The 21089-nt window shown below is 50.7% G+C and overlaps 1 protein-coding gene across 1 annotated transcript in view; it reads right to left on the bottom strand.

Moving 5' to 3' along the window:
• The window catches only part of SEMA4F (ssemaphorin 4F), a 208169-nt gene extending 187593 nt beyond the window's left edge, over positions 1 to 20576 (bottom strand). Inside the window, exon 1 of the mRNA XM_050946080.1 lies at positions 20469 to 20576. Within this exon, the coding sequence (XP_050802037.1) occupies positions 20469 to 20571 (103 nt within the window). The 5' untranslated portion in view covers positions 20572 to 20576. The remainder of the gene's footprint in view (positions 1 to 20468) is intronic.
• Between the last annotated feature and the right edge of the window lie 513 nt (positions 20577 to 21089).

The raw sequence follows: 21089 nt of genomic DNA, 5'->3' as shown, positions 1-21089 counted from the left end.
GTGCCGCTGCTTTGGCCCCACAATCTCCACCCATGCTTTGAGACTGCTGCGGCCACAAAAAAATCTGCTGGAGACCACATTTGAGAAATGCACATTAGACTTGCTTTTATCTGAATCGCAGTCTCAGGGTCGGTGAAACAAACATCGGTTTGGCTTTACTGTAGAGCCTTGTGCAAAGGAGAGTGGTGAGTGGGGGGCCCCCTGGGGGGTGCACTGTTTCCACAGAGACAGCAGATCTGTGTATGCTGCAGGTGTCCAAAAGACAAGGGCCTGGGCACTTGACAGTAACAAAGGGTGTGTAAATTGCTCACCTGCAAGGCGAAAAAGCAGAAGTGGGAAGCCCAGAGCAGCAGATGGGGGGAGGCTTTCCCCGGTGAGCACATATGAGGCGCTCTCATGCTGTAAGGAGGTTGTACTGATTCACGCAGGACAGCTTGGGTAGCCCCAAGAAGTGTCCCAGGCACCCTCTCCATTACAGCCTGACCCTCTGCCAAGGCCTCAGCCCATGCACATAACAAGCTGCCCCAGAACAAGTCCCCTCAGACTGCTAATGGGCCTAGCCCTGTACACAATCATCCCTCTTCTCTTGGGCTCTCACCTCACATGCCTCCAGCAGGGTTAGCACATAATTCTCATTCAATTTGGGACACCGCTGGCAACGGTCCTGCCAGCATCCAACAGGGCAAGACAGTTCTGTGCAGAAAGCAAAGCTGGTGCTCAGAAAAGTCAGATCTGCCTCTTTGTCTTCCTATTTTATTCTGCTGTGGGGCAGCACTGCCAGCTCCACACTCACTGGTCAGAACCCCACCCATAAGCTCAGATGACAAGATGATCTCCTGACTGATGCCCTGGGTCGTGCTAATCTGTACCTGGGAAGGGAGAAGTGGGGAGAAGCCACAGAAACACCAACCCAGCTGAGATGCACTGTGGATGTAAACTCTCATCAGTATCCACAACACATCTCAGCAGGGCTAAGGTTACCAGGGATGGAACACATGATGCTGGCCACCCAAGTGCCAGCTCATGCCAAAGTCCCTGTGCCTCACTAGGGCATTGACAGATTTATGGCTGGAATCAGCCTGGCTCACCCGTGCGCTACTATTGTTAAAAAAGGCGTTAGGATTCTAAGAACATGTTTAGACCTTATGGGATGCTGGCGAGCTGCTGCCGGCATTAATCTTACTCTCAGCATCAGCATCCCATGCTGTATGGTAATAGCTGAGCAGTTGTACTGAGCCTCCATGACTGTGTAACTCACCAGACACATGAACTGGTATGAAGTGCTCATCTCCAGCAGAAGATGTAACATCCTGCCCAATAGGGAAGGTTCATTGCCAGACAGACTATTGTGGGATGCCAAAGAGGACAAAAGACATTTGTTGTTCTCCCCCTTGAAGATGAGTCATGAAAGCAGATTCCCCCCCTCAACCAAGTTAGCAGCTCAGAATGGAAGGAAGAAAGGGGATAAAAACCCCTGACAAGAAGAAACTATATCTCTGTGCTGCTTGGACTCAGAGGGGCCAGGTTTCCAAGAAATAAACAAGGGATCTCCAGCTGTTCAGCCTGGGTTAGCCCTAAAGAACACATAGATCCTGCTTATTATAGAAGCCCATATTACCTTTTGAAAGGTAAGCTTGTAACTCATTTGTATGTGCATGCACGTTCACCTGATTTAACACTGTAAATAACTCATTTCCTTTTTAATAAAATCTTCTTGCAGCCAATCCTGTAATAAACTACAAGCGCTGTCTTTGGTTTGAGACAATCGATCTCTGTTAAGGGACTGATCCTTTGGGATCAGAAGCAACCTGAATATTGCTGTAACTCATGGTGCAAGGGACCACCTATCACAGACACACGTACTTTGGTGGAAAGACAGGTTGGAGCACCCAAGGGGACTATCTGTGACTCTGTGGATAGGCTGTTAAGTGCCTGGGGAGTTTACAATTGCTAACTGGCTGGTAAAATCTAAGTGTAGAACTCACAGCCACTGTGGACTCTGCACCGAGGCTGGTACTGATGCTCTTGGGTCACTGCAGCCAGCGGGACAGGGCACGAGCAGGAAGTGCCAGCATGGCTCAGACCCAGGGAATGTGCACCCGTGACTGGCAGAACTGAGAGGCCAAGTGCCCTTCCTGGGTCAGGATGAAGTACTTCTGCTCCTTCCACACTAGCAGTCAAACCAAGGCTATGCCAGGCCAGGACCTGCAGGCAGCAACAAGTCAATTCCTTTGTGCAACCAGGACAGCACTCCTTTTCAGAGCAAGTCCCCCATGCCTTCCTGAGGCTGGCCAGGTACAAGAGGGACTTTTCTCCCCCACTTCCCTGTCCTTGCTGTATGCTCCTGCTGTGACCCAGTCTCCAGGACCCTCGGCCAGCAGCAGAATCTGGGCTGGAGCCTGCATGGTTACTTTGCACTCTGTGTCTGACTGAGAGAAGTCACCCCGAGGGAGAGGGGGAAGTAAAGCACACTATTCTCACTCCACTCTGGGCTTCAGCACCCCAGGATGGAGTCACTGCTACCATTAACTCTGGCTTGAATAGAGACTGGGAATGGCTGAGTCATTACACTACTTGAATCTTTTTCCATATGATAACTATCCTTACACCACTTATCAACTGTCTGTATCACTATAAGAAGTTTTTTTTTCCTGCTAACAGGTCTTCTTAATTAATTAGCCTCTTAGAACTGGTATGGCATCTTCTCTGTATGTGTATATATATACTCTTCTATATGTTCCATTCTATGCATCTGATGAAGTGGACTGTAGCCCACGAAAGCTTATGCTCAAATAAATTTGTTAGTCTCTGAGGTGCCACAAGGACTCCTGTTCTTTTTACACATACAGACTAACACGGCTGCTACTCTGAAACCTGTCAAGAGCTACTGTAACTTGGAAAAACCCTCGGACTCTCCTCCCTGATGCAGGATTTCCATTGGAGTGGATGCCATGTGCTGGGGGAGGTGGGGGGAATTAGCTGCCCTCTGATTATTCCACTGAAACCAAGAGACCAGCTTCTCTTCCTCAGCAGCACCATGAGCTCGGGATTTCTGACGGAGGGCCATTTCCCTCCTATGCTGTGCCACATCTGCAACCATGAAAACCAAAAGGAGGCAGTTTTCTCAGCATGTATCCTGTGTGCACCAGACAGCTCCACACAGCCCCAGAGCGCCTCTGCTTCCCCTGGGTAAATCTTGCCAATTAGAAAGTTCCCATTGTTCAGCTTCACTTTCCCTTTGCTAGTGTAGCTCTCTCTTGGATCTTCTGATCTTCCCCTTCCCACCAGAGGCAGCATTTGTGACACCCAGCTGTTCACAGAATCACGGAATCATAGAATATCAGAGTTGGAAGGGACCTCAGGAGGTATCTAGTCCAACCCCCTGCTCAAAGCAGGACCAACCCCAAACTAAAGCATCCCAGCCAGGGCTTTGTCAAGCCTGACCTTAAAAACCTCTAACAAAGGAGATCCCACCACCTCCCTAGGTAACCCATTCCAGAGCTTCACCACCCTCCTAGTGAAAATGTTTTTCCTAATATTCAACCTAAACCTCCCCCACTGCAACTTGAGACCATTACTCCTTGTTCTGTCATCTGGTACCACTGAGAACAGTCTAGAGCCATCTTCTTTGGAACCCCCTTTCAGGTAGTTGAAAGCAGCTATCAAATTCCTCCTCACTATTCTCTTCTGCAGACTAAACAATCCCAGTTTCCTCAGCCTCTCCTCGTAAATCATGTGCTCCAACCCCTAATCATTTTTGTTGCCCTCTGCTGGACTCTTTCCAATTTTTCCACATCCTTCTTGTCATATGGGGTCCAAAACTGGACACAGTACTCCAGATGAGGCCTCACCAAAATGTCCAATAGAGGGGAATGATCACATTCCTCAATCTTCTGGCAATGCCCCTACTTATACAGCCCAAAATGCCATTAGCCTTCTTGGCAACAAGGGCACACTGTCGACTAATATCCAGCTTCCCGTTCACTGTAACCCCTAGGTCCTTTTCTGCAGAACTGCTGCCTAGCCATTCAGTCCCTAGTCTGTAACAGTGAATGGGATTCTTCCGTCCTAAGTGCAGGACTCTGCTCTTGTCCTTGTTGAACTTCATCAGGTTTCTTTTGGCTCAATACCCTAATTTGTCTGTATCCTATCCCCATCCTCCAGCATATCTATCACTCCTCCCAATTTAGTGTCAGCTGCAAACTTGCTCAGAGTGCAGTCCACGCCATCCTCCAGATCATTAATGACAATATTGAACAAAACCGGCCCCAGGACCGACCCTCGGGGCACTCCGCCTGAAACCGGCTGCCAACTAGACATGGATCTTACAGACAAATACAAAGCCTCTCCCTCAGGCGAGGCTTTGACTGAAGGTTTAAACACACAACCAGCCAGCAACCTCCCCTCCCCCATGTAACTACAGCTATTCCAGTCACAGCCAAGGTGCAAGCCACAGGCAGCACACCCTAAGATCAGTCAGTCCAGGCTATTGCTGACTGGGGGCCGCAGAGGAGTTGGAATCAAACTCCAGAGCCAAGGGATCCCACAGAGAACAACTCGTCAGCACCCCCTTTCTCCAACTCCAGTCCCAGCCTCTGTCCACTAACCACAAGAGCAGCAGCATCACGTGGTAGAAACAGGTTCACACATGCCACCAGGGCAGCTGCCAGCACATGGGTGCAAGGTGTTTGTGCACACAGCACTGCTCAGCATGCAGGTCACCAGCTCCAGCTTCCCAATAGATTTTAGGGGAGAAGAGACCTCAGCTCTCTGTGCAGACAAAGGGAAGTGCTGGTCCAGCCACTAGCAGGGCAGCTGGGGATCCAGCAAGAGCGAGAGGAGAATGGTGGACACCTGTCTGCTCCGGACAGAGCCTCACCCAGCTTCTATCACCCATGCCTCAGGCTCAGACACCCAGCCGAGGTCCACCCCATCCCCCTGCAATGAACAGGAGACGATGAGACAGCAGCAGCCTATGCCTTTTCATTGACACTTGCAGTGAACTGGACTGGGGACAAGATGGAGGGAGCCCCATGAGTGCCCTCAGTGGAGACGAGCAATCACTTCAGGCTGCCTCTAGTGCCCCTCCTGGACAGAAAGAAACAGAGCCAAAGGTCATCCTCTGCCCCACAATCCAGTGATCAACGGGAGCTGATGGAGCGGACATTCTCAGCACAGGCACCCAGCCTGCATCCATCGCTAGGAGTCACCAGTCTGACCTGATGCCCCATGACCAGTCCTGTGGCAACCTCTCCCCTTCCTTGATAGCAAGGCAGAAAAGGAACACCTGTGAGCCAGCTAAAACAGGGAGCAGGGCAGACGGCCAGATGGGAGGTTGTACGGGGGAGTTTGTGGCACAGGAAGAGAGAGACTCTTCCCCACTCCATCCATTGCTTAGCCAAGATCTTTACATCTTTCCTTCGAGACTCCGGTCATTTCTGTGGCTCTTCTTGGAGCTCCCTACAGTCTGAGGAGCCCAAAGCAGAATGCAGGATACAAGCGGGAAGAGAGGGAGACCTCCACCCCCAACCTCCAGGCTGGGAGCCCTCTGAGATGGAGAGACCTAGAGAAGAGTGCAGGGAGACCTGGACACAGGGACTGTTCTCAGGTCCCGTGTCCTGCTACCCCAGGCCTGTGCATAGGGAATCCAGAAACAGCTACAGCAATGGGATTATGCATGCAATGCCAGGGAAAGGGATACATATTCAAGGTGTTCCTTGCTTCCCAATTGTCCATCTCCCCTGCCTTTGCTGAACAGGTTTTTAAGATCAGATCAGGACATCAGCCACCCTTTCGTCCCATTTGTTCCATCATCAACTCCAGGAAGGATCTTTGTTCTGACATTTCCACATCGGCATTAGAACATGTCCAATGGGACATTGTTTTTCCACTGTCCCACACAAGCCACAATGGTTGGAGATCTCACCATAGCAGAGGGTCTGAGGCCCAACATAGTGTCAGGTCAGCAGGTCTGAGCCCCATGCACACACACCCTCTGCCTGGCTGGAGTGGGAGAATCACTCTCAGGCCTGGTCTACACTAAGCGTTTAAACCGATTTTAGCAGCGTTAAGCTGATTTAACGCTGTACCTGTCCACACTACGAGGCCCTTTATATCGATATAAAGGGTTCTTTAAATAGGTTTCTGTACTCCTCCCCAACGAGAGAAGTAGCGCTAAAATCAGTATTACCATATCGGATTAGGGTTAGCGTGGCCGCAAATTGACAGTATTGGCCTCCAGGCGGTATCCCACAGTGCACCACTGTGACTGCTCTGGACAGCAATCTGAACTCGGATGCAATGGCCAGGTAAACAGGAAAGCCCCGCGAAATTTTGATTTTCATTTCCTGTTTGCTCAGCGTGGAGCTCTGATCAGCACGGGTGGCAATGCAGTCCCAAATCCAAAAAGAGCTCCAGCATGGACCGTACAGGAGATACTGGATCTGATCGCTGTATGGGGAAACAAATCTGTCCTATCAAAGCTCTGTTACAGAAGACGAAATGCCAAAGCGTTTGAAAAAAAAATCTACAGGCTACACAATGCTGCATGACAAGCGTAACGGGAAGCCAGAGACTCAAATGGTCGCTCATGGAGGGAGGGAGGGGGTATTGAGGACTCCAGCTATCCCACAGTCCCCAGCAATCTTCAAAAAGTATTTGCATTCTTGGCTGAGCTCCCAATGCCTGTAGGTTCAAACACATTGTCCGGCGTGGTTCAGGGAATAGCTCGTCAATTTACTCCCCCCCCCCCTCCCCATATGAAAGAAAAGGGAAAGAAATCGTTTCTTGACTTCTTTCAATGTCATCCTATGTCTACTGAATGCTGCTGGTAGATGCGATGTTGCAGCAGTGAAGAGCAGTATTCACTCCTCTCCCCTGCCCGGTGGCAGACGGTGCAGTAGGACTGGTAGCCGTCCTTGTTATCAACCCGTGAGTGCTCCTGGCTGGCTTCAGGTGAGGCTGGCCAGGGCGCCTGGGTGAAAATAGGAATGATTCTTGGTCATTCCCAGTAGATGGTACAGAATAGCTGGTAACCGTCCTCATCATAGCAACTGGGGGCTGAGTTCCATCAGCCCCCTCCCTTTCCTGTGTAAAGAAAAGATTCTGTCCTGCCTGGACTATCATAGCAGCGGCATGCTGGGCTTCTCTCCCCCACACCGCTTAATATCCTGCCTGGACTGTCATAGCACTGGGAGGCTGCCTCCCCCTCATTTTATCTCACTAACAAGTCACTGTTTCTTATTCCTGCATTCTTTATAACTTCATGACACAAATGGGGGGGGACACTGCCACGGTAGCCCAGGAAGGTTGGGGGAGGAGGGAAGCAACGGGTGGGGTTGTTGCAGGGGTACCCCCCGTGAATGGCATGTAGCTCATCATTTCTGTGGGATCTGACACGGAGCAGCTGTGCTCTCTGATACACTGCTTCTCTAGTACACTTGCCCCATATTCTAGGCAGGACTGACTCTATTTTTAGAAACCATAAAGGAGGGATTGACTCGGCGAGTCATTCCTAGTTTTGCCTTTGTGCCCCCGGCCGATCTCAGCCAGGGGCACCCATGATAGCAGCAGACAGTACAGAAGGACAGATAACCGTCATCTCATTGCTAATTTACACCGGCAGCAGACGGTACAGAACGACTGATAACTGTCTCTGCTATCTTGCAAAAGCAAATGAATGCTGGAGTATCGCCTCTGTCCGCGGCATCCAGTACGCATACAGTGACTGTAAAAAAAAAAAAAAAAAAAAAAAAAAAAAAAGCTGAACAGGCTCCATGGTTGCCGTGCTATGGCGTCTGCCAGGGCAATCCAGGGAAAAAGGGAGCGAAATGATTGTCTGCCGTTGCTTTCCCGGAGGAAGGAAGGAATGACGACCTTTACCCAGAACCACTTGCGACAATGATTTTTGCCACTGGGCTCTCAACCCAGAATTCTAAGGGGCGGGGGAGACTGCGGGAATTATGGGATAGCTACGGAATAGCTACCCACAGTGCAACGCTCTGGAAATCGACGCTAGCCTTGGACCATGGACGCACACCGCCGAATTAATGTGCTTAGTGTGGCCGCGTGCATTCGACTTTATACAATCTGTTTTATAAAACCGGTTTATGTAAAATGGGAATAATCCCGTAGTGTAGACGTACCCTCAGTGCTCAGACAGCAGCAGGAGACATCTCACGCAACCACGGGGAAAGAGCCTGCTCTATCTCAGCAATGGGCCCAGCGACTCTGCCCACACTCAGATTCACTCACTTTCCTTTCACCTTGTTTGCAGAGGAAGGCCCCACCCCTGTGTACAAAATCAACAGTCCTGGGCACTGAGAACTAACCCCTGGAACAGTTTCCAGACCCCAATGTCAGTGTACAGGAGGGGGAACAGAGGAGAGCCAGCCTCATAGCAGACCCCATGGCTTAAGTGAACCATTTGTGGGCCAATCTGGGGCTGGGCCCCAGCCAAGGAGATGGCTGAGAGGCACTGGCATTGCTTAGCAAACCAAGTGAACACTTTTTCATAGATTCATAGATTCTAGGACTGGAAAGGACCTTGACAGGTGATCGAGTCCAGTCCCCTGCCCTCATGGCAGGACCAAATACTGTCTAGACCATCCCTGATAGACATTTATCTAACCTACTCTTAAATATCTCCAGAGATTGAGATTCCACAACCTCCCTAGGCAATTTATTCCAGTGTTTAACCACCCTGACAGTTACGAAACTTTTTCCTAATGTCCAACCTATACCTCCCTTGCTGCAGTTTAAGCCCATGGCTTCTTGTTCTATCCTTAGAGGCTAAGGTGAACAAGTTTTCTCCCTCCTCCTGATGACACCCTTTTAGATACCTGAAAACTGATATCATGTCCCCCCTCAGTCTTCTCTTTTCCAAACTAAACACACCCAATTCTTTCAGCCTTCCTTCCCAGGTTATGTTCTCTAGACCTTTAATCATTCTTGTTGCTCTTCTCTGGACCCTCTCCAATTTCTCCATATCTTTCCTGACATGTGTCACCCAGAACTGGACACAATACTCCATTTGAGGCCTAACCAGCGCAGAGTAGAGCGGAAGAATGACTTCTTGTGTCTTGCTCACAACACACCTGTTAATGTATCCCAGAATCACATTTGCTTTTTTTGCAACAGCATCACACTGTTGACTCATATTTAGCTTGTGGTCTACTATAACCCCTAGATCCCTTTCTGTAACCCCTAGATCACAAAGCGATCATTCTGTATCTGACCTCTCAGGCCTCATCCTCAAAGGAAGCCTGTACAACACTTTCAAAAGATGAGCCTGGGCACTTACATTCATTACTTTGCTAGACACTAAAAATCACGGACTGAACATTGACCCTGATTTCTGACTTATTGCAACAACCTCCCCCAGTTGCCTTCCTCTCCATGACTAGAGGGGTGTGAACAGGCCACTACATGTGAATGGTCCCTTGAAATGCACTAACTACCTATGCTAAATGATCTGCTCCACCTTGTATTTAGCTGTTGCACTCTGAGTACGTTTCCCAGACCTGAGGAAGAGCTCTGTGTGGCTCGAAAGCTTGCCCCTCTCACCATCTTCCACAGGGCCAGGCCCACAGCAAAGCCCTCAGGCCAGGCCACGTAGCATGGTACACCCCACCACCCCAGGTAGGGGCCAAAGCCAAGTCCCACTGCCCCAGGCGAGGAAGCCCTGTGCTGAAGCCCAAGGATTTCAGTCCCAGGCAGGGAGCCTGTAACCTGAGCCCTGCCACCCTCAAGCTTCGGCAAGTCTAAGCCAGTCCTGGCAACCCTGTTAAAACAAGATCGCGACCCACTTTATGGTCCCAACCCACAGTTTGAGAACCACTGGGTAGTCCCTTGAACAGATGCAGTTATGAGAGTTTAAAGATGTTTACACCAGCAGAGCCTCATCTGATGAGTTTTCCACCAGCATAACTGTTCACACCCAGCTGCATAGTGTGAGGTACCGATTTCCTCCCAGCAATAGCTAAGACTGCGAGTCTTTCACAGAGGTCACAAAAGCAGTTTTTCCTCCCTTGGTTTTCATACCTCAACTGCTAGAAGAGGGCCTCATCCTCCCTGATTGAACTAACTTCGTTATCTCTACCATGATTCTTGCTTGCATATATATACCTGCCTCTGGAAATTTCCACTACATGCATCTGACAAAGTGGGTATTCACCCACGAAAGCTCATGCTCCAATATGTCTGTTAGTCTATAAGGTGCCACAGGACTCTTTGCTGCTTTTACAGATCCAGACTAACACAGCTACACCTCTGATACAGAGGTCACAAATTTCATGATTTTCTGGGACCTTCGTAACTTCTGCAGTGGCTGCAGCTGTCCGCCAGACAGATAGTCCTAGGTGCTGCAGTGATGTGAGAGGAGCAGCAGCAGCGCCCCCCCCGGATCACCCATCCCCAACTCACAGCAGAAGCAGGTGCGGCATGGCTCCAGGTCACGCATCCCGCTCGGAGCAGGAGCAGCAGGGCCAGGATACCACACACATACCCCCTTCGCAGCAGTGGGGCCCCGCGTCATGCGCCCCCCCCCCCATTTCCCCTCCGAGCAGCAGCAACTGGACCCCAGGTCCCCTCTTCCCACTCCCAGAGCACCTGCGACCACTGGAGCACCGCCCCCAGCACAAGATTTAGTGACTTTTTGTTTCTTGCCCGTGACTTTTACTAACAGCACCCGTGAGTATATCGTAGCCTTAGCAATAGCGAAAGCAGAACTGACAGACAGACCAACCCTTCCTCTTTCAGAAACGTGAACGCTGAGCTTCTATAGGATAACCAAACAGTCTGAGCTGTGCCAGTGCACCACACAACAGCCCAGTCCGAGGCCTGCCCCCAGCAGGTTACAGGCAACCTGTGTTTTACTTCCCTCTGAATGTCTCTCTCTGGGGCCAGAACCAGCCCTAAACCTTCCCTCATTCCCACCTCCCCCTAGAGACCTCCATCAGCAGACCTGCTCTCCAGATCTTTAAGGTAGCACCGAACTCCTCACTGTTTTTGCTATAGTTTGGCAGATCACAACAGGTGACCACTTCCATTGTTCCACTTCTCATTTAACAGAGGTTCTCCTGTGCCTGGCTGGGGCTCCCCAGACAGCCTGTTGCCACTCAGAGCAGAGGTCAGACCAGGAAGGTTTATTTTCAGACAGTGGCTCAGCAGGCAGGAGCTGGGCCGCCTGCACACCAGTGGCACTGCAGAGATGAGACATGGCCTGAGCGGCAGGGATTAGGGATTAGCAGCCGTTGCTCCAGCTGTTTCACAGCTCCAAATCTCCAAAGCATAAAACCCTGGAGACCTAATCCAGACCCAGTAAGTGACCTAGATGGATGCAGAGCGCTAGCTTAGTCATATACGCAGCACTACAGGGATACTCCAGGGACCAGATACATGGGACGAACCCCTCCAACCAAGCCTCATACACAGCAGTAGCAGCCTCTCTCCCGTGGCTACACAGCCTCATCCCCCTTGGGTTCCCACCGTTCACGTTTACGGTGTAACTCACCTAGTTTGCAGCTTTGTGTAAAGAAACAATTTTAGGAATTTTGAAATTTGAGAGTGCGCTTTTTAGCTGTGTGCCCGAGTGCATTCAGTGCAGGGACATCTCAGAGGCGGGAGCTGGCTAATGCTATTGCACTGTATGAGCTACAGTTGCAGAACCCAGGTACAGAATACAAACTCTTATGGGTTGTGAAGACAGAAAATAAATCCCAAGTGTAACCAATGCAGCCACACCCACCCGAGTGTGCAGCCAATGTAGGATAATAGCTTAGAGGAATGGGCTGCCCCAGGCACAAATTAACTCTGAAACAGACACTGTATCTATGCTAGGATTGCCAGGTGTTCAGTTTTCGACTGGAATGCCCAGTTGAAAAGGGGCCCTGGCAGCTCTAGTCAGTAATGCCCACTCAATTCACTTCATCTCCACCACCACCCACCCCCATGAAGGACAAGGAAAGATATGCCCTCTCCCTTCTATGGGCCCAACTGACAGGGCTCCCACATGCCCAGCTTCCACCGAACCATTACCACCATCAGCTTTCCTGCAGAGCGTGCCAAGCTCTGCTCACGAGAGCCTTTTCTCCCAAAACAGACGGCTCTCTAATCTAACATAAAAAAGCAGAAATAAAATCCAATGACTGGAGCTGAAACTGGACAAATTTAGACTAGAAATACACCTTTTCACCAGTGAGGGTAATTACCATTGGAACAAGTTACTTTCGGTTGTGGTGGATTCTCTGTCCCGTAAGGTCTTTAAAATCAATCTTAGAGGTCTCTTTCTAAAGGAGACTTTAGCTCAACTAGAAGTCATGGGCTGGATGCAAGAACCGCTGGTGTGTTTCTCTGGCCTGTGTTATACAGCTCAGACTAAATTATTGTAACAGCCCCTTCTGGCCTTGAAAGCTATGAACCTAGCATGAGGAGGGCAGAGGATGGGGCTGTGTAGAGCCTCACCTGAGCACCAGCGCCCTACACTGATGCCAAACGAAGTTTTGGTCAGCCAGTGAGAGCACATCTGCTGCTGCCGGAAAGAGGCTGCTGCATGCCAGACCCTGCACATACTGTAATCTCTCTCGGCAGGTGTATTGCTGGCCAAGTCCGACAGCAGGAGATTAGAGAAGAGGGAACACTATGAAATGCCACCCACACCCTCCCTTTCTCACACCCTTTTCATGCTGCAGATAAGGAGGGGTTAGCTAGACTCAGCCAGGTAACAGTCACCACCTCCACCCAACCAATGGGTCCGCTCACTTCACGTTGACTTTGCAGGGCAAGGAAGGACCTTCCTTTGCTATGATCTGTGCAGATTTGAGAACAGGATTCTGGGAGGCAAGACCTGCACATGCCCTTCACCAGAGGCCGGGTTCTCAAACCAATCATAGACTCTCCACCATGTTCTGGTGCAGGAGATGGGGGTGTGAAACCTGATACCTGGGTTCTGCCAAGCATTCTAGACTCTTCAAAGCAGAGCTGCCAGCCCCAGGACACAGAGCCAAGCATTCCCGGGAGGACTGCTCAACGCAGTAAGTCATACTGGCTTTAATGCAGCTCCCAACTAACTTGGAAGGGAAGCCCCCTCAAAACAGGGAAAGGTTGATTCCATTTGAAAGTTTAGCCTGGAATGCAGACAGACAGATATGCAGCCCCCAGCCAGCTGCTCAGAGCAGGACTCCCCTTACCCTGGAGGAGGGTGACCAGATACCCAAATATTAGGGGTTTTGTCTTATATAGGATCCTATTACCCACACCCACCCCAATTTTTCACACTTGCTATCTGGTCATCTTACTCTGGAGCGGAGGAGCTGTCAACTCTTTCCCTTCCCCATCCTCCCAGCCACTCCCCTCAGTCTTGAGCCCACACCTCCCCCTGCCACTATACAGCTCAGTCCCTGCAACACCTCGGATGCCTCAAAATCTTTGTTCAGAATGTCATTCCTTTGTATTGACTAACAGAAAGAGACAAGGGCTGGGCCCAATCAGGTTATTCATTATCAATTCAGCCCCAGGAAAACCAGTGTGACTTTGCTTCCAGTGGAGATAGGTTATTTGCATTACCACAGCACCTAGAGGCCCTAGTTCTGGGCCAAGGCCCCACTGTGCTTGGCACTGTACAAACGCAGAACAAAGAGAAAGGGTCACTGCCCCAAAGAGTTTACAATCTCAGGCCAGAGTAGAGAGATGGATACCAAGGAGGAGGAGCACAAGAGAACAGAGGGAGCCTGGATGAGAGCTTTAGCTGCATGAATGGATCGGGGAGGCCATATCATAGGAAACATTATGCAGAAAGAACCTGCAAGTTGTAGACCTAGCATGGGTCTGAGGACCTAGAGTGGGGCCCTGGTCAAAGGTGATACCCAAGCTATGAGCCTGAGTAATAGGCAGGATGGGCGTGTTGTCCACAGTGATTAAGAAAGGAGATAGTGGGAGGGAAGGGAGCACACTGCAGAGACCGGCACAACCAGAGTGTACAGGGCCTGTCTGAGATGGCAATGTTACCAGTGAGTGCAGCTACTGACAGAACGAGCATGAGGAGTTCAGAGCATTCTTGCAAGGCAACTCGTTTCCAGCAGAAAGCAGAAGGCGCCAAAGCCATGTTTTGGGGTCTCGGTGTGAACTTTGCCTTCTCTGAAAGCCACTCCTCCTCACTAACAAGGACTGAAAGCAACCCAGGACCTCCCCCTCCGTCCAGGACAAAGATTGCAGCACACAAAGGACTAAGGATGACCTGCAGACTCCAGGAATGGCAGAGCCGAGTTATAAGAGAAGAGAAAAACACAAGGGCTGTCTTAGGCCACGTCCAGACTAGGGTATTAAAATCGATTTTAGATACGCAACTTCAGCTACGTGAATAACGTAGCTGAAGTCGAATTTCTAAAATCGAGGTACTCACCCGTCCAGACGGCGCAGCATCGATGTCCGCGGCTCTCCGTGTCGATTCCGGAACTCCGTTCGGGTTGATGGAGTTCCGGAATCGATGTAAGCGCGCTCGGGGATCGATACATCGCGTCCAGACTAGACGCGATATATCGATCCCCGAGCAATCGATTTTAACCCGCCGATGCCGCGGGTTGGTCTGGATGTGGGCTTAATATCTAAGAAAGTTCCCACTTACTTTAATGGGAGCAGGAGCAGACCCTAAGGAGATCAAGTCCCATGAGGAGAAATTAAGGGGAGGACAGGGAGAGGCAAGGTGGTCAAGAGAGTAAGCTACTGAGAGCTAGTCCAGGACAGCGTTTAAGAATGGTTAGATCTTGGCCAGAGGCCAGGTAAGCAGGGACAGCGTGAGAACTACAATAATCTGAAGAGAGTCTGTACAGCATTCTGCTGACACATTAGTCTTGCAGTCACTAGACAAGAAGGTGCACTCTTATCTTGTGTTAGCCAACACATGGCAAAGTCCCAGTGAAGACAAGACAGCTGGAGTTTTAACATGCAAGGTAGCCATGGTAAACTCTAGGCGCTCCCACAGCCATAACTTCAACCTGCTAAAATGTGAAACTACAAACGGCCTTGTCTTCACTAGAACTGTACACCTTGTTAGTTCCCACGTGTTCACTGACACAGTAAGAATACACCATTTCCCTAGTAAACATCCACCCCAGCAGTGTTAAAGATTAAAGTTCAACAGAGACCAGCCCCAATGCAAAGCGGAACTGAAAGAAGGAAAAGGCCAGTTTGGGGCAGCTCACACTTATAAACTACTGTTTCAGGCTCTCTGCAGACTCAGGAGGATGTCATTAAATCAGTTTCATTTGATTCATGTTTTGAAGGTTTCTTTCATAACAGCTGAAGCTTTTTTCAAAAAAAACAAAAAACTAAAGCTGAGACTGGAAAACAACTGAGATGTCAATCTACCTGCTCCCTCCCAACCCTCCGGGGCTGGAGTTAGTACCAGACTCAGAAGGGGTCCCCCACTCCACCTAGTGCACAGAACCCCAGTCTGAGGCTGTTTTGCTCTCCAGTGACAAAAGTAATGAAGAACCTATCCTATAAGGAGAGATTAAAAACACTTGACTTGTTCAGCCAAGCAAAATGAAGGCTGTGAGGGGGATCCGATTGCTCTCTATAAATACATCAAGAGGTAAACACAAGGGAGGGAGAAGAGATATTGAAGCCGAAGGACAGTGTTGGCGCAAGAGTAAATTTAGGATGAACATTTGGAGATGCATCTGAAGAAGTGGGTATTCACCCACGAAAGCTCATGTCCAAAACGTCTGTTAGTCTATAAGGTGCCACAGGATTCTTTGCTGCATTTGGAGATGGTTTCTGACCATCAGAGAAGGGAGGTTCTGGAACAGCTTCCCAATAGGGCGCGTTGGGGCAAACAACCCAACTCCTTTTAAGATGGAGCTTGATAAATTTATGAACAGCGCAATCTGACGGGGTTGCCTGTGACAGCAGGGTACTGGACTCAATGACCCAAGAGGTCCTTGTCAGATCTACCTTCTTATGTTACTTGTCTCAGATCTCATGGAGAGATTTCCAGCTCAACACCTTACGGCTAGTCTGGGGGAAAGCATGCTGACAAGTTCAGGCAGTGCTGGATGAGAGCAGCAGCGTTTAGTTAAGGGTTACAACCTCAGCCACCAGTGAGGCGACAAATCAGAATGATTTAACTCTGATCCATCCTCATAGGGGTAGCAGATGCTACTTATGCATCAGTTCACAAGGAGGGGACCCTGCCTTAATAGAGTGAGCTGATGATTGGGCATTTCAGTCAACAGCAAGTTTTCTGCAATTTCCTTTCTGGATGCGCCAGAACGTTCTGTAGGAGCTAGATGGAGCCTCGAAGAGAGGCTATCCCGTGGAACACATTCTAACCACACAAATGTACAGGACTGGTTTGCTTTTCTAGTTACAAGTTGTTACTGAGATGCATTTAAGGGGAAGCAAGGATGCCACAGATTGCTTTTCCCATTCCATTGCCGATAGGTGTCACCTCCATGGGTGCTCTGGGGCTGGAGCATCACGGAAAAAAGATAGTGAGTGCTCAGCACCCACCAGCGGCCCTGCTGATCAGCTCTTCCCCCCTTCCCTCCAGTGCCTCCTGCCTGACGCAGATCAGCTGTTCAATGGCGTGCAGGAGGCACTGGGGTGGGGGGTTGAGTGGGCATGGGGCATGCTCGGGGAAGGGACAGAAAGAGGCAGGGCAGGAGTGGGGCCTTGAGGGAAAGGGTGAAGTGGGGGAAGGGCCTGGGACAGAGGGTTGGGCACCCTAGGGAAATTAGAAAGCCGGTGCCTATGCCACTGCCTTAGCACATTGGCCCGAGCCTTTAGTCCTGCTGGAGACAGAGGCAATACTTTTAGCCAGCACACCCACATCAGCTCCTCCCCATAGAAGACAAAAATGCCATTTTATGTGCAGTTATTCTTGCTCGCCTCCATGCAGAAGCAGCATTTAAAAGGGAGTTTTAAAAGGTGGGATTTCAACTTCCTTGGCTCAGTGCCTTCAGACATACAGGCTGTATGTAAGTAAGTAAGTAAATCTTCCCATGAAACCATATTTTCTCATTTCAAATATTTACAAAATTAGCTAGAGCTACAATGAAGCAACGTAGGACACTTTATTCTCCACTCAATCTAATCAGTAACAATCAGGAAACATTTGACACAACTGGATTTGCACTCTGGCCTGGAGTTCCTTACTTTTGTATCTGAACTCCTGTATATGCCCAATAAAAGCCATTACCTCTACCACCATTTCCATTTCACAGAGTCTGATTCAGCTACACGCTTTCACCTTCAGCTAGCTAATGCATTTACAACCCTCCCTCTAGAAGTATAAATCACTTTGCACAGATATTTATCAGAAAGAATGGGGCCAAGCAAACAATGGGCTTTGTGCAAAAAAAAAAAAATAAAAATCAATATTCTAAAACCAGCAACAGGCAAGTGAGGAAGCAGCTTAAGTAGATCCTGGTCCCTGAGTCTTACTGCAGGGCTGGTATTTCTACAATAATTATATAACCTGATACTAAACATGCAATAAGTTAATCATAGATTCATAGACTCTAGGACTGGAAGGGACCTCGAGAAGTCATCGAGTCCAGTCCCCTGCCCTCACGGCAGGACCAAATACTGTCACTTTAAGCCATGGACAAAGGACTGCTATAATAGGGGAGCCATATCCCATCACTGCTACACACATGAAACTGTTCGGCTCAGAAATCATTTCCACACATCAGTAGTAAAATACGTATGGCTGGAGCTTACAGAGCCCCAGCCCTGCTGCGCCAGGCCCTCTACAAACATAACGGGTTCTGACGAGATCACTCTTCTGAAGGGCATGCTACTTAGATTGTAGAGGTAATGTAGATCACATGGATAGAAGAGAGAGTTAAGATGATATAATGAAAGCTACAGGAAATGGCGACGATAACAAGCCAATAAGTGTAGCTTATTTACTTCCATTAACGCAATGCATTTATATGGACAAACAGAAGTCTCCAAATACATTTCCTACCGAAGATATACTCCTGTGATTGGGATAGAAAAGTGTGTTTCTGTTTGTGTCACTTAATACATAGTAACTTCCTATGGAAGCCAAGGCAGATTGCACCTTTCACGCGTGTTAGAAGGTTAACATAAAGACTATGGGAGAACCAGAACTTCCTTGATCTGCTAATTACTCATGTTAAAGCTACAACTGCCTTGTCTCTATTGGCAGTTTTGCCCCTTTTAGTTACCACCATGAGGGCAGGGGACTGGACTCGATGACCTCTCGAGGTCCCTTCCAGTCCTAGAGTCTATGAATCAGGTAGCAAAGTAAGAACACACCCTTTTTCCTAGCAAAGACAAGGGCTAAGAGACCAGCAGCAACGGATGTGCATTTATTTCAGCCTCTGAGGAACCTGTAGGTTAGTGGTTCTCAACCAGGGGTACGTGTACCCTTGGGGGTACACAGAGGTCTTCCAGGGAATACATCAACTCATCTAGAGATTTGCCTAGTTTTACAGCAGGTTACATAAAAAGCACTAGCAACGTCAGTACAAACTAAAATTTCATTCAATGTGTTTTTTATATTGCTCTACACACTACAATGTGAATACAAACATTGTACTTCAATTGCTTTATTTTATAATGATATGGTAAAAATAAGAAAGTCAGCAAGTTTTCACTAACAGTGGGCTGTGACATTTTTGTATTTTTATGCCTGATTCTGCAAGTGAGTAGTTATTAAGTGAGGTGAAACTTGGGGGTATGCAAGACAAATCAAACTTCTGAAAGGGGTACAGTAGTCTGGAAAGGTTGAGCGCCACTACCATAGATGATACAGGGTGACAGATCATTCCTCCCTGTTATCCACCCAAACCAAGAAAAAAAAAATCACTGCTAAACACAAGTGGAGCAAGAAACACAACCAGGAGTATTATGAACAGTATAAACTGTAGTTACCACTGTAACAAGACTTGAATAAATTTAAAAGGATGAGGACAGGGTGGGTTGGTAACCACTAGAGCACACTCCCCTCAGAACCAGGAACAGAAGCCAGAACTCCAGAATCTCAAGGTTCTTCTGCTGTTGCCAAATAGCTGTGAAACCCACTGCCAAGAATCTGTGCCTTGCCTCCCTCTATTAGCTGGCCCACACAGAGGATGACAACCTGCTACTGGTTTCAGTTACTCCATTCGCTCAAATGACAGAAAGGTGCTGTGGCTCTAATGGTTCTAACATTGTTGATTAGCCAGGTGGCTGAATTAAGATTTTTTTTTCAGTTCCTTAAAAAAGGCTAGGTAGTTTTATTTTAAAAGAATAGTAAGGTTGGAAAGTGACGCATTCAAAAGTCAGAAATACCAGATTTGTTTACCTGCCCAGCCTGAATTTGCCCCCTTATGCTCCCTCACTGAGTGTGTCAGTGGTCCTGTGAAGAAACAATGTGTGATCATTTAAAGACTGTGTCACAATGCATAGGCACACAGGGGCCAAATCAGGGCTCTTACTTGTGAGTGCTTCACTTTCAACCTAGATCATGTTCTTTTAATATCGTTCTAAAACAATGTCCTTTTTCAAAAGGAAAAGGTAAAAATCGATTGGGCGACGTACAAAATGCAGCTGTGCATGCGCAGCTCACCGGGATACAACCTGATCAGCTATGGGAGGGGAGGCAGCACCCTAGGCAGCCCCACAGCAAACGGCACAGCACAGCGTGCCCGGCCGGAGGCAGGGGACCCAGCTCAGAGCAGCGCCTGCCGCATCTTAGGGAAACCGGCCCGGCGGATGCCAGGAGCCAACCCGCAGGCTGGGGGCTCTGCATTGCTGGTGACATCATCCAGCGAGTGCCCAGGGCTGATGGGCGAGGCTGGGGACCTGCCGGCGGGCGGGAACCGCTCCTCGGTCCCTGCCCGCAGGGCCCGGGGCTGCCCGCCAGGTGCGCCCCTGCAGCCAGGCTCAGCCCCCCCCGCAAGAGACAGCCACGCCCGGGCGACCAGCAGGCTCCTCGGGGTCGGGCAGTAGCACCCGGAGCGCCAGGGCGATAGGACCCGTCCCCCCGGCCCGGGGAGATGGGGGGCGGGAAAATGCCCCCCCCGGGAAGCTGTGGGCCCCCAAGCCGTGGGAGCTGGGGGGCGGGGCCCAGCCGGCACCGCCCGCCCTTACCCGGGAAGGGTCTCGCTGTCCGGAGCACGGGGAGATGGGGGGCCAGGAAATGCCCCCCCAAGCCGGCACCGCCCGCCCTTACACGAGAGAGATCTCGCTGTCCGGGGCGCGGGACAATGGGGACCCCCCAGCGAGGGGTCGGGGAGATGGCAGCGGGGGAACCCCCTCCTCACCCAAGGGAAATGGGCCCCCAGCCGGGACCCGGTGAGATGGGGGACCCCCGCCGCAGCCTAGGGAGATTCCCCCCCCCCTTTCCCGGGAAGGGTCTCGCTGTCCGGGGCACGGGGAGACGGGGGTCGGGAAATGGGGACCCTCGGCCCAGCCGGGGGAGGCGGGGCCCCCCAGCCGGCACCGCCCGCCCTTACCCGGGAAGGGTCTCGCTGTCCGGGGCACGGCGGAGCGCGCGGCAGCCCCCAGCCCCGCGGGCACCAGCAGCAGCAGGAGCCGCAGCCCCAGCCCGGGCCCCATGCTCGGCTTCCGCGGCTGCTGCAGCCTCCCCGGCCAGGCGCCGCTCCCTGCAGCCGCGGCCCCGCCCCCAGGTGGCACCGTGACGTCACCCCGCGTAGCGCTCCCGCGACAGGTAACTCCGGGGCGGGGCCAACTTCCTTCCGGGGGTGAACACGTGGGGCGGGGGCCAGACCTGAGACCAGGTCCCGGCCCCGCCTGCTACGGCCCGTGCTCCACCCCGCCATCCCTCCCCCGCAGCCTGCTGCACCCCCTCTCATCCCCCTCCCTCTGCACCCCCTCTCCCCGTGCTCCGCACACCTCTCCCCCACAGCCTTCTGCACCCCCTTTCCTCTGCTCCCCACACATCCCCCTCCCTCTGCACCCCGTCTCCCCACACCTCTCCCCCGCAGCCTGCTGCACCCCCTCTCCCTCTGCTCCTCACACAGTCCCCTCCCCCTGAACCCCCTCTCCCTGTACTCTGCACACCTCTCCCCCACAGCCTTCTGCACCCCCTCTCGCTCTGCTCCCCACACATTCCC

This window comes from Gopherus flavomarginatus, chromosome 3 (assembly GCF_025201925.1).
Source record: "Gopherus flavomarginatus isolate rGopFla2 chromosome 3, rGopFla2.mat.asm, whole genome shotgun sequence".
NCBI classification, from domain to species: domain Eukaryota; kingdom Metazoa; phylum Chordata; order Testudines; family Testudinidae; genus Gopherus; species Gopherus flavomarginatus.
Note: the sequence above shows the minus strand (reverse complement) of the source record. Positions and strands in the feature narration are given on the sequence as shown.